Here is a 13,943-nt window from a genome sequence, read left to right on the forward strand (position 1 = left end):
GTTAAATATATGCAAGGAAGATAAGACCAATCGTGATTCAGTATATAAACAGATCGAAGAAAGATGACGTCATTGAGGTAAATTATTTTTTAAAATGTTGAACATTATCTACGTCAACGGAAGATTTGAAAAAGAAAGTGAAAAAAAAAAGGTTTACATTAAAGATAAATAACTTTTGAAAATTTCTCTACACACCAACAAACTAATATTACCTGACCGTTCGAATCAAAGCAGCATGGATCGCATGCACAATGCTTGATCCCATCATTTATGTCCCAGACTAATTAAATATCGATTCTATCTATAACGAACAGAATTTATAGCCCTAAGCCTGACAGAGATCAATACAGGATAGAGTGTCCGGAACTGCCCTCTACACTAACACATTAGCTGACACACACAGACAGAGTCACACAAATTCACATCTTTGATGAATAATGTTTAAAGACACTAGGAAATAATATTGTGTTCAGGCACAACAAACGTGGAAGTACTGAGTAAATGGCGCTTTACATTAGCACTTCTATTAAAACTTAACCATGATTTCATATAGTTCACATTCACAAACATACACACCCTTTCTGTTTATGAAGGAAATGAAGATGAGAACATTTTCAAGCATTTAATGGTACTTTCCACAAATGAGGTAGGCTACACAATAGAGCCTAGAGTTTGGCAGTATATCGTGTTTGTATGATACATTGATAACATTTTTTTTTAATAAATGGCAGCTATCGAAGCAATATTGTTTATATCAATATTCAGTAGTTGGCATTACGAGTGCACCTGAAAAATCGCGGAGGACACAAAGTGAACTGCTGCGCGGAAAGTGTATAATTCAATTTGTCCTAAATATAAGACATGCATTACATTAAGGACTTTACTAGTAAGATATAGTTCACCAGTAACGTTTAAAGCGGTTTGCCCCGTCAGAAGCTCTGACAGATGTGCTGTTTAATGCGTTTAAAATGTGTGTACATTTTAAAGCCATATTTAAAAATCTAAATTAAATATTAAATAGACAATTAAAAAGTTTTACAAATTAAAAATAATTAAAAATAAAAAAGTTAAAAAATTGGATGTATTCTTAAGAATAGTGGAAAGTGGCAAATGTGTTTATGTCTATATTGCACAGTCAAGTTGTGATGACAGTGTGAATGTGATTAACTGAGTAACTCCGGCTCCATGCAGCCCCAGTCAGCAAGATAAGGTGTATTTTCAAGCTTGACATAGTGTGTGTTTGTGTATATCACATCTCAGGAAGAATCTTCTCTTCACACAGTCATGTGAGTGTAAAAAAAAAAAAACCTTGACAAAACCACATAGCGACTGCTGAAAATTGGAAAGATTAGGGAGAGTCTTTCACACATCGACACATAAGCAAAAATGCTAGTAATGAAAAATAGTCCTGCAGTTATGGAATTTGCCTCTTACTCACAGATTGAATCTATACTTTAAAATGTGTTCATTTGTGAACATTCAAAAAATACTTGTTAGTGGAGGCCAACAGCTTGTCACACTATGGGAGTTATTCAGAGATAATGGAAAATCATTTATTCTCTATTGCGAACATCGAACTGACATTAGCTCAGACCTGCGAGACAAGTGCTACTGAAACCAGAACAAACATTTTATAACCAAGACCCATCACTGCATGTGGTTTTAGTTAAGATGTTGACAGCATGTTTTAATGCCCAGCTCACACAGATAGCATCAGTTTTATCACTGGAAGCGGGCAGATCGACAGCAGGCATTCCTGATGCTGGATGCAATAAGATTTAAATGTTTTAAATTAAATGTTTTGGCAGTTAAAAAAAAGAAAAAGAAAAAAAAATTCATTCTATTTTGACAAGTTTTTGACTTCCTCAAAATATCAAGATGCAGGGGAAAGTGTTTGTATATAAACTGCAGCAAAGCAAAATGGATCATATCATTAACAAGATGAACGATTATCAATGGATGAATTAAACATTGAGAGAACTGAATTTCTGATATGGTTTTCCCTGCTTCATTTTTAACAAACTGAACAGTGAAATCACCCACAATAACATTCATTTCTCAGTCTAACTTATCCCTTTACTCCACTTGATTGTCCCACAGGAGATGAATTACATAATTTCCACTGACTTCACTCCCATTGGTAGATGGCCGTCCCTTCAAGTTGCTGCATATTTGAATAAAGTTGAACTCAACTTTTGAGTTTCTATACATGCCCACACAGCATCGCCAACAGACGGTGTCACTCATGTTAGAGCTCAATTTATTTTTGAGACTTGAATGTGTTTTTTTTTCCTGGTCAGCACAGGAAAAACATCAGAAGTGCTCAGATGCAGTTTAGAGAGAACATTATATGTATATAATGTGTTCTAGCCTTCAGATGCTGAGAGCAATTTTGCAATGCCAATGTTATTATGTTGGACTAGTTGGGATACTCAAAACAAACAGAGCAATGTTTTGATAGCACCAACAGTGCACAATGTTTACAATTTTCATAGGAATCATCCTACGATTGGCTTACTTTGAATTTGTAAAATACTTAATGCACATTAAGCTGAAATAAGAGAAAGTATAATACTGTTCAAAGGCTTGGGGTCTTGTTTTGTTTTGTTTTTAAGTTTTCAAGAAATTAGTTTTATTCGGCAAGGATGCATTAAATTGAAAAAAAGTGATGGTTAAAACGTTGTTAAAAATATTTTAATTCTAACTTTTTTGCATTTATCAAAGAATACAGAAAAAAAAACATGGTTTCCACAAAAATAACAGCATAGCTGTTTTCAACATTGATAATAGTAAGAAATGTTTCTTGAGCAGCAAAAAAACATTCGAATGATTTCTGAAGGATCGTGTGACACTGGGGTAATGATGCTGAAAATTCAGCTTTACCATCATAGGAATAAATTACATTTTATAATTGTGGCGAGGGGGGCGTGGTTCCGCGAAGTCTGCAGTGAGAGAGCGAGGAGAGAGCCGAGGGGTAAGTAAGTAGGTCAAGTGCAAAATGACGAACACCTGTGTCTGATTGCAGTGATTGGCGTGGGGAGACCGGATATAAGCTGGCTGGTACGAGAGAATGGGAGAGAGAGAGAAGCAGCTGGCAAGGGTTCGCCGACCCCTGGGCACGCCACCATTAGGTCCTCCGCCAGTTGGATGGCCTGTACCAGCAACGTCGGGCGGTGGCACTGGACCCACTGCGCGGTCTTCCGAGGAAGTCGCGCCACGAACTGCTCCAGTACCACTTGATCGATGATACCCTCAACGTCACGATCGTCGGCCATCAACCATTTGCGGCACGCACGGAGCTGTTGCGTGAAGACGAAGGGTCGACCAGATTCCCAGAGCTCCAGTGACCAGAACCGCTGTCTGCTTTGCTCTGGGTTCCGGCCATCCCCGGGGTAGAATGGCACGTCTCAGGTGTTTATAGACCAGGAGGTTCTGGACTGGCAGTTGGTGTGCGGCAACCTGAGCCTCTCCAGAGAGCAAAGGTATCAACCGCATTGGCCAGTCATTGGCTGCCAGCCCCAAGCCTCGGCCGACCTCTCAAAGAGGTCCAAGAAAGCCTCTGGGTCGTCCGATGGACCCATCTTGTTGAGAGGCACGGGCGGGGCCGAGGCCGCGGCTGGCGATGATGGTGTGGCCCGAACCTACCGGTCCAACCAGCTCCGGAACAGCTCGCGGTCCTCCTGCTGGGCTTGGAGGAGCATCTTGAAGCGGCGCTCCTGCTCCTCCTTCACGGCCAGCAGGGCTTGATGCTGCTCTTGATGTAATCGCGCGAGCGTGTGGATGATGTCCGCAAATGGCACACCGGACGGGGACTGCATGGCGGCAGCTTTCTCTTCCATCCCGGGTTTCGGCACCAGTGTAGTTCAGTTCAGAAGACGACAAGGGTCGGCGTGACTGGGTCTTGTACGGTTTTATTTATTCTCAAAGACACACAAAAACAACAGTTGCGCCACATGCGCCTTCACCGTAGTAAGTACTACAGCAACGTTCCACGAACACTCAAAACTCTTTCCGCTATGAAAGCACTCAGTCCATTTGACAGTTTCCAGCTCTCCTGTCACAGTTGTCCGTACGAGTCCCCAGTACTTCTCTCTCTCCCATTCTTTCGTACCAGCCAGCTTATATCCGGTCTCCCCACGCCAATCACTGCAATCAGACACAGGTGTTCGTCATTTTGCACTTGACCTACTTACCGCTCGGCTCCCTCCTCGCTCTCTCACTGCAGACTTCGCTGAACCACGCCCCCCTCGCCACTATAATATATTCAAATAGAAAGCATATAGCAATAATATTTCACAATATTACGGTTTTTACTTTTTAATCAAATTAATGCAGCCTTAATGAGCATAAGAGACTTCTCATAAAAAAAACATTTACAAACTCTGACAGACCCAAAACTTTAACTAGTGTATTTTTGAAAAAAAAAAGGAAAAAAGGAAAGGACCATCACCTGAGACACCCAAACTTCAAGTAAATGTTTGTGACTTCAATTCTGTTATCAGAAAACAGAGAGAAACAGGAGAAAGAATGAACATGTGGAATACATAACAAGAGAGGGAGAGTAAAGCCCATGCCTTCATAAGACCTTACGATCTCTTTCTCTCTCCATAAGACCTTCCAATCTCTTTCTCTCCACAAAGCTACTGCAAAGTCTGTGTGCCATCCGCCTCTGGAGGTCTAAATAGCTCCCAGTGATGAGTGTTATTCTGGGAGTTGTTCTCTCTCCATGGCTCCATTCATCACACACACAGAGCACAGTGACCTAGCAACTCGGGCAAAGATTACATGCTCCAACATAAGCCCACAACATAAGCACAAGTGTGCAAAGGGCCAGACAACTAAGAATAATACACAAACTGAATAGTTTAATTACAAAAAAACCCCACAAAATATTCATACTGTTAAATTGTATCAGCCAAATGTGAAAATGTCAATGTACAAAATAGATTTCAGCCCATTTTCATGGTCTCCTGGCCCTTAGCCGTAAGACATCACTAAATCGCTCACTTATATATTACATATACTGAGCACCTACTGTTTCCCATTATACACCTACAGTAGATGCCTAAGAGTCATTATCAGTCTTTTGAAAAAGACGTGATGTAAAACAGTGATTCTCAACCTTTTAGACTCCAGTGTCCCCCTTTTTTTCCGCAACATTCGAAAATCCAATTACTCTTCCAGTTGTTCCAGATTATCTGAATAAGAATAAAGGCCTCCTGGTTGAGAACCACTGGTATAAAATGTAGTGAATTTACTTGTGAATCGGAAGATTATATTATTAACTTGAGAACTCAGTACAGTAACTCTGGCAATAAAGGTCAGTTCATGGACTGTTAATGTGAATGAGGAAATAAATGATTACACACTCTAGGATTTTTGTTGACAGCATTATTGCATAAATGATAAAAAAAAAACGTGTGACAGTTAGTAAGAATGTTTCATAATGAGGTGAATTTGAGTTTCTTGTGATCTTTTAGATTGAACCTAAAGAGCAATCAAAAGGAAATTAGGACAAGTTCGTACTGAAACAGATTGATAATCAGCACTAAATACAAAAGCCTTTAAATAAGCAAGGTTTTGTTTCCAGACTGTTCAACCCGAACCAATTTTCTGGAAGCAACTCTGCAGCTAGTTGTTTGAACATTATCATCTGCACAATTTGAGGCGTATGTCTACAGAATGATTATGGAAATTAGCGCAGATGCTGGCATAATAAAGGTCTGTCAATCACTTACATGTGACACTTGATGTGACTAAGCAGAGGGATTCACAACAGGGATTCACAACAGATGTTCTACCCTCCTTTAAAAACATACTTAAACCAGGTATACCGTAAAACTTCAAATAATAGCCGAGTCCCAAATAGATGCCTGTCTCTTTTACACGCCTGGTGTGGCGACAGGTTTGGGTAAATAAAGGCCGGTCTCAAATAGAGTCCGGGTCTGTTTTTTAGTTTCGGGTTGTATTTAACGTAATCTTCTAAAACCCGGCAGATCGTCCGCTTTTTGGCGGCCGCCAAAGCAAAATTGTGTCCCGCCAAAGTCTTTTTTGATCGGTGAGAAATGTAATATAATGACTGCTGCGCTTGACAACGCAAACGAGCAGAGAGAGCGCCCCGGCCGCGCGCGCGCACTCTCACGTCTTCAAACAACACGAGTGCGCTCTATCCCTCGCGCATATTAATCAAAATCAATTGTCACGATAGTAAAAGGTCGGAAGACCGCAGTTTCACGTGGAGCATTTGGAGATTTTTAGAGATTAGAGACTCTAGGAACAACATCTAAATACTAAATTATAAAGGCCTGTCTCATATAGACGCCTGTCTCAAATACAAGCCGGTGCAGTTCGACGATTTGGGAAAATAAAAGCCCGGGCTATTAGAAGTTTTACGGTATTTGACCTACACAGTCCTCCTGCCTGCTATATGTCAGACAGACAGATATTCCTGCCCCAAACCCACACCGATGCTGCCTTAAATTTAAGTACAATAAACTTGGATGTTTATGTTATTTCCACTTAAATTACATCAAAGTTGAATGTTGTACAACTTTTTAAAAAAATTAAAAAATGCTTAAAGTTTTAAAGCAATTTTAAAGTAATGTTAAACATTTGTCATAACCTATCAATCATATATATTTTTAACAGTGTCAAGTTCTCTGCATTTCAAGTATTTTAACATTGGGGGAAAAAAATCACTTTAAATGAAATTTTCATTTTTAGTTTAACTAGACCTTTAGTCACCCTCATGTTGTTCCAATCCCATTTGATTCTGTGTTTTAAACCACAAAATATATTTTAACTGTAGTGTCTAAGTAACATGATTGAACCCCATTGACTTGCAAAAAATGCATTTAAAAAAAAGATAATTTTTTTCATCATTCATATGGGATTGGAACAACATGAATAATAAAAAAGTCATTTCATATTTGGATGAATTATCCCTTTAAGGCTGGGGAGATTACCCCAACCAGGATTCTGATTCTGGATAATAACAACACTGACATGGATCAGTTGAGTGTGTTGTTTTGTTTGATTGCTTAATGTGCGGCTGAAATGACAGAGCTGACAGGAACACCCCATGGACCTCTATTTGGACGCTTTGGGTTTCTCAGCAGTCAAAACCTTGTCATGCAGCATGAGTGCGTGTCGGACACTGAAATGATAACAACTGTAATGGGACCTCTTATGTTATTAATCCTGTCGGAAATAAATGAGCTCTGGAATGATGAAACGTTTCTTTCCGCAGGGGATGAATGCAGATCATCCTGATGCTCCTTGGTGCTTTTAGGAGTTGAGTGAAAAGTTTGTCTTCATTTACTTTTAAGCCTCATGTACTGTAGCACATGTTCAATGGACTGTTTTGCACCAAGTTATGAGAACAAACATTTAGGGAATTCACAGTACGGAGTCAGTCTAAACTCGAATATGGTTCACGAACACTTCAAAAGGTGGCCTAAGGTAGTTGGTATTCTGGTGTCTTCCATATTTACAATGTGCAAAATAAAGGCGATACAGTATACTTCAAGTGAAATCAAAGAACTAACTGGTGGGACGTCATTTCGAACAAAATCAGGCCAAAACAAAGTTTGTTTTGGAAGTTTGAAACAACTAACTTAAGCTAACAATTGTTTTTGATTGGCTGATAAGTGTCGGGCTAAGAACTCCAGGGGAGACACGCTTGATTCCAGCTGGTTCCATAGTGAGAGCGCCGCAGCCAGAGAAATTTTGGTCGCTGCGGCATATTAAATATATTATAAATAGTTTTTCCGCGTGAGAAATACAATGTGTGGCGGGAGTGCGTGACAAAATACCGAAATGAGTGACTGTCAAGCTCAATGCGTGACACTTGAGAGCCCTGTTATAGTATTAATTGAAGATTTAATTCTAAATAAAATACACACTGACATTTTTTTCATGTATATTATAAAAGATACTTACTTTAAAACAATATTTTATATGCAGTAGTATATAAATACTGTAAACGTGACATGACTTGACTGGCTGGTGCAAATCTGTCCACATCGCTATAACTGGATGCTTTCTTAACTAATGTTTTCTCACCACTGTCATTTTTGTTGTGTTTTTTATTTATTTATTTTATTCTGAGGAAAAAAGTCCAAGCAGTGTGGGTGGCGTCGGTATGTTTGCTAACTGATATTCTGCTGAAAAGGTATTTCAAACGTCTTTTTACTCCTAAGCAAAGAATGAAAAATAACTTTGCTGAGAGAATATCGGTTTCGTAAGTTTGAACCATGCATTCAAACCAAATGTGAAAACAGCCTATAAGCGCTCAAGGCTTGAGCGTGAACCCAAAGTCCTCAGTAGCTGAATGTCTTATGCTACACCAGTGGAGCGTTTTTCAGAACAGGTGACCCTGACATCTATTAGTTCATGTGAAGGGTTTATCTGTTAAGAGGCTCAATGTTACGCAGAAGTGCAGTAAATCTCCACTAAGAGGAAGAGAACCATGTTAGAGTGAAAATGCCTTACAGCTATGATTCTAACATGAACTCACTCGCAAACATAGTGAGTCCTGTCTTTAAATAGTCAAATCAATACCAATGTGGGGTAGGGTTTATTTGAATAGGGTGAGCGCAAATCTGTTTGCGTTTTTTGTCGGAATCCAACTCCAAAGTTATTTTATATTAAAAGAAATAAACGCCAAAAATGAACACTGTTACATAACTAGATAAAAATACACAAATACATGAATGCTAGGAATATAAACTGGATTACACAATTTATTTTAAAATGTGTCCAAATGCAGTTCATTATGCAACGCAAAAACTTTTAAGAAGGCAAATTTTTATATATAATCTAAGAAATAAGACCAAAAGTGTTATTGTATTTTTATTAGAGTGGAAACACTCTACACAAGTATATAAGTGCAGGGACTTCTAAATACCTAATGATGCTTTCTGAAATGTGACAATGCAAGTACGTACTTTATTCTCAACATGGGTGCAAAGGCCATTGTAGTGCATTACAGTAAGTAGTCTTCCATTTCAGATTAACTACTGTCATTTAATTGGGCAAAAATTTGAGAATCTGGCTGAGCAAGTGGGAGCTAGTTAAACGTTCAACATGTTTATACTTGGCTAACTACATAACACCACATCCAGTTAAGTGGCACAGACATTTAAGGGCAACTACTGCCCCATTTAGTACAGAGGTTTTTTTCAAAAACACTATCACAAGAACTCATATTAAAATATACAGTGGGAATGAGGACTTGTAAGCATTCAGGTCTCATTTGAATAGTTGCATAGAATATTTTAAGCTTACGGCACATGGTATTCATTAAATATCAGACAGATAAACAGGTGAAAATGGGAATTCAAGATTGGATAATAAAGTACAAAGCTTCCTTGACCTGAAAAATAACCACATTGAAAGTCTACATAAGCATAAAATGAGCTCTTGAGATTTTGTTATTGTCTGCTGCACTTTTTTCTTGCTTCTAGGTCAGACAAAATGTCCTTCCTATCTCCTTTGCATCAGGAAAATAAATATATTTCTGTTTGAAATGCTTAGAAATCCTGAGAGAACAAAGTTTGAGGAAAATGAAAAAAGTATTTTTAGATAGCAGGTGCAGACCCCCTAGAAAGCTTAGCCACTCGCTCAGTCTCCGTAGAAGAGGAGAAGGATATGGATTTTCATACCTTTGAAATGTTGCTGGACCTGCTTGCAGAATGACCAAGCGTTTTCTCATTCTGTGGAAGAAAGAAAAAGTTTGAGAACAGTGCTTAGCATTTCTTTCAGAAGAAACTATGAGAACAAGTACAAAGTCTCCTGGAACTGCTGCTAAAAAGGTTTTTTAATAACACTGCAAATTTCAGAATCTTTAAAAGGATGAAATACACCTACACAGAAAGGAAATACATTTTGTGTCATTTAACTATATGACTGCGTTAATTAATGGTCTTTGTGCTAAATATTTCTCAGCTGGTTAATTCCACCCTTAAGCATTGAGAAGAGATGTCTTTTTCCTGCTGTGTTATATTATTTATAGGTCAGTTGGGACTGTAATGTAAGAGGGTTGCTATATTACAACAGCTGTTCTCTGAGAAACTGATTTGTTCAACTGCAATATAATGAAATAGTGTATGAAATAGTGAATATTAAAAGGTTCACTAAGCGATTTCTGAGAAACACTGTTATTTGAAATCAACCCAAACAAACACATGATTCTCTTCTTTGCTCCGCCCCCAAAATGCACAAACACACAATGCAAGAGGAAATGTCTCTATCAAAGTTGAAGCAAAGGAAAATACTGCTTTGCGAAAAAAAATATATGACAAACGAATAACAAGGAAGAACAAAAATTAACATACAATACACATACAAGCAAGAGTTGGTTGTTAGTCGCCAGCAGCGCTCCAGCTCCAGACAAACAATAGCACTCAAAACTGTCCTGTTACTATAGCCAACATTGGAGCAACAGCATATCTTGATTCTGTGAAACATAGCAAAACCAATGTTACTCATATGGAGCAGAAACAACACAACCTCAGCGGCCGTTTTCAGGCCTGGTCCATCCTGCGCTAATATTAGCATGGATCCTAAAACTCAAAACCCTTCTTTTACCAGTGATATTCCTCTGACCTTTTCTATTTTGCAATGTCTTTCAGCCTCAGCCATCTCTCTTTCTACAGTTTTTCCTTTACATCTCACTCTTGCTCACTCTCTCCTCCCCCATCATGAGTGGACACGCCCCCTACTGCTGATTGGCTACAAGTGTGTTGTGGTGCTCGGTTTACTGCACCAGTGCTTTAAGAAGGGAAAAGAAAGGCTTGTAATAGCGATAGGCTGATTAAATGGCTGATCGTTCAACATTTTGGGAGACTTATTTGAATAACAGAAGATGTTGTTCATCTGCAACAGTTTCTCAACAGCCTTGTCAATGAATAGTAAACAATTCGGTTTTGGTTAACTCTTTCCCCCCGCCACTGACGGAATGTTTCCATTATTTATGAAACGACGCTTCCCCGCCATTGAGGAAATTTTCCGGTTTCACTGTTATACGTAGGTGGACGCTATTGCACAACTTCTGAAAGAGTACTGAATCTCCGGACCAAATCACAGAAAAAAAAACAAGAAAAAAAACCCAGAAACAAGTGATGAAATCATTGCTTATGCACATTGTACGTGAACTTTTCGCTCAAAATGTTGCTTGCTCAAATATTCTTGCTCAAAATGTTGCTTTTTTAACAAAAATTTACCCACATTTAAGTGTTGATAAAAAAGAATGCATGAAGAATGCATTTTTTTTTTAAAGCAGAGTATAAACAGTTCTCTGTTCTTTTGATACATTGCATGTCCAGATGTTCATACAACAAAATATTCTGGGGGCCATGAAATTGTGAAAATTATCAAAAAACGCTGGCAGGGAAAGTTACAATACTCTAAACTTCAGGTCATTTCAGGTTTTATTTTTTTGCCATCACTAAATTTGTATTCACTATTATACATCAGCAAACATTCTCTCTAGATTTCAGCAATAAATAAAAATAAATAAAACATAATTTGGCCTCAAGTTAAGTAGGCCTTTGTATTTCTACTGAAATTTATGTGGCTAAATTGTGGTTAGACTCAAATAACTTCAAAAGAGAAACCCTAAGCAAACCCACCCTTTCCTCTTTCATGACACCTAATGAAGTCTATTCATGTACAGATTGTCATTGTTTTCAGTCTTTGTCATATTTACTCTTTTTTTTTGTTTTAAATCATACCAAGTTAAAAATAGACTAAGCTCTATATTGTAAAACTAGAAAAGGGGGCTCATGGAAACAGACAGGCTGACTAAATGCATGCCTACACAGAAAATCACTTACAAGAATCAATATCATATTAACATTTTTGATGGAACATATTGTTCTAATCCAATTTCCTATAGTACTTTGATGAACATAAAGTCAAATGTTTTAATGTAATTTTTTAACCAATTTAATTCATCTGGAATATAAAATAAACTGCCCACAAACTTTTGAATGGAAGTTTACAGGCCTATATACAAATATAATTTCTTTTATGATTCAGTCATGTTCTTGAGAGGGTTCATGAGAGTCAACCAATCTTATTTTAGACTTGCATCATTTATAGCACACAAAAAAAACCCACATCAAAACAACCAGCAGCATTACACTTAGAACAAAAGAAAGCTAGCACATGCTCGTTTAGCATTTCCAGTCCTGTGTGAATTATGAGGCAGAAATGGTGCTAAATCAGTGCTTGGCAGAGAAAAGCTCGGCAACAAAGAGCCCTTTGGCACAATGTGCCATGATTAGCGAGTGGGTGCGTGTGTGAGAGCTCATTGTTTTTCCTCTGAACTGAACTGTAATGGTGAGGACCCAATATGTGTGAGAGCATGTGCAGAAACAGAAGGACATGCTCTTTATCTTTAATCATTCCTGTGCTTTTTACTCATGTCTCCAGCCCTGTGCTGTTACCATGGAGACGGCAGAGGAAGAGACCGAGAGCTAAATCCCTACTGGTTACTGTCTTTCTGTTATTAAGTAGAATATCAGCCATTCTAGACATCAAACAACAACATTTCTCACATGACAAAAAAACAACAGACCAAAAGTTTAAAACCACACTGAAATTATCAACCATCTTTCATCATCTATTTTTTTTTTTTATCTTATGACGAAGATCTTTATTGATCGCAACATGTCTAATTGTTTATAGTCAAACAGTGTGTGGATTTTCCTCGTTTATTTTTATGTTTCGTGTTTCCCTCTTTTGTTTACTTTCAAACTAAACATGTCTTAATTATTATGGGTAACCAGGTTTTTATTGTATTAAAATGTTTTGCATTATGCATTTTAAATGCACTTGAAAGGCATTATAATTAAAGGTTACGGGATTTTATGCATCATACACACAATATATTTTATTAGAAAATGACTGGATGTGAAGTTAATTTTAAAGGAATACTTTAATGTCAGTGAAGGTTGAGAACTTCTGTTTGATGTCACGGATGTCAAACCTGATGAAACTGATGAACATCTAATGATATGAGAGCCTTTATGTATACGTTAAATTTCAATCTGGTGCATTAATGTTGATTGGCTTCAGAAAACATGGGACTAAAGCACACGAATCAGATGGACCACTTTTATGATATTTTTTAGTGTCAGTTTGGAGCTCAGTAGCACCCATTCACATTCACGTTTTTTATAAATGTGCAATCAGGATATTCTTCTAAAATGGTGGAAATAAGAAATTTTGAGATGAATCAGTATCAGTTGTTGAGACAGAACACTGGAGAGAGACGAGAGCCCTACAGTTTGTGTATGTATGTGTACTAAAACCAATAATAGTACTGATTACTAATATAAATCCCCCAACTGCAATTGCTAATTAATTGTCTCAAAGAAACCCATATTTGACAGGATGCTTCATGAGACCATATAAACATGGTAAAATAGAATTATAAAACAAATCATGGTTTGTTATAAAAAATAAAGCCCATCTCATTCAGAAATTAAATATACTAAATAGCTTTTTTTAAACTAAATAGAACTACATACACTATTCCATTATGTTTTTAAAAAATAAGTTTCATAGTCTCATCAAGGCTTCAGTTATTTAATAAAATACAGTAAAAACAGTAATAATTGTTAAAAAATAAATTTAAAAAGTCATTTATCCCTGTAATGGCAAAACTGAATTTTTACAGTCTCCAGTGTCACATGATTCTTTAGAAATCATTACAATGTGCTGATCTGGTGCTCAAGAAACATTTCTTATTATCAATGTTGAAAACTGTGGCTGCTTGATTAATTTGTGGAAACCATAATATTTTTTCTTTGATTAATGGATAGTTCAAAAGAACAAAATTTAAAATGGAAATCTTTTGAAATATTATAAAATGATTTATTAAAGAAATCTTACTGGTCCCAAACCTAAGAATGGTAGTGTAAATTTAACCGTTT

General features: G+C 37.4%; 1 protein-coding gene across 8 annotated transcripts in view; it reads right to left on the reverse strand.

The window, feature by feature from the left end:
* marchf8 (membrane-associated ring finger (C3HC4) 8) overlaps positions 1 to 13,943 on the reverse strand; it is a 111,843-nt gene that overhangs the window by 21,492 nt on the left and 76,408 nt on the right. For all 8 annotated transcript variants that reach the window (XM_077197148.1, XM_077197155.1, XM_077197156.1 and 5 more), the window contains one exon: positions 9,666 to 9,716. In XM_077197148.1, coding sequence (XP_077053263.1) covers positions 9,666 to 9,716 — 51 coding nt within the window. The remainder of the gene's footprint in view (positions 1 to 9,665; positions 9,717 to 13,943) is intronic.

This window comes from Siphateles boraxobius, unplaced genomic scaffold, assembly GCF_051911475.1.
Source record: "Siphateles boraxobius isolate OS27281-9 unplaced genomic scaffold, OSU_SipBor_1 37, whole genome shotgun sequence".
NCBI lineage: Eukaryota > Metazoa > Chordata > Actinopteri > Cypriniformes > Leuciscidae > Siphateles > Siphateles boraxobius.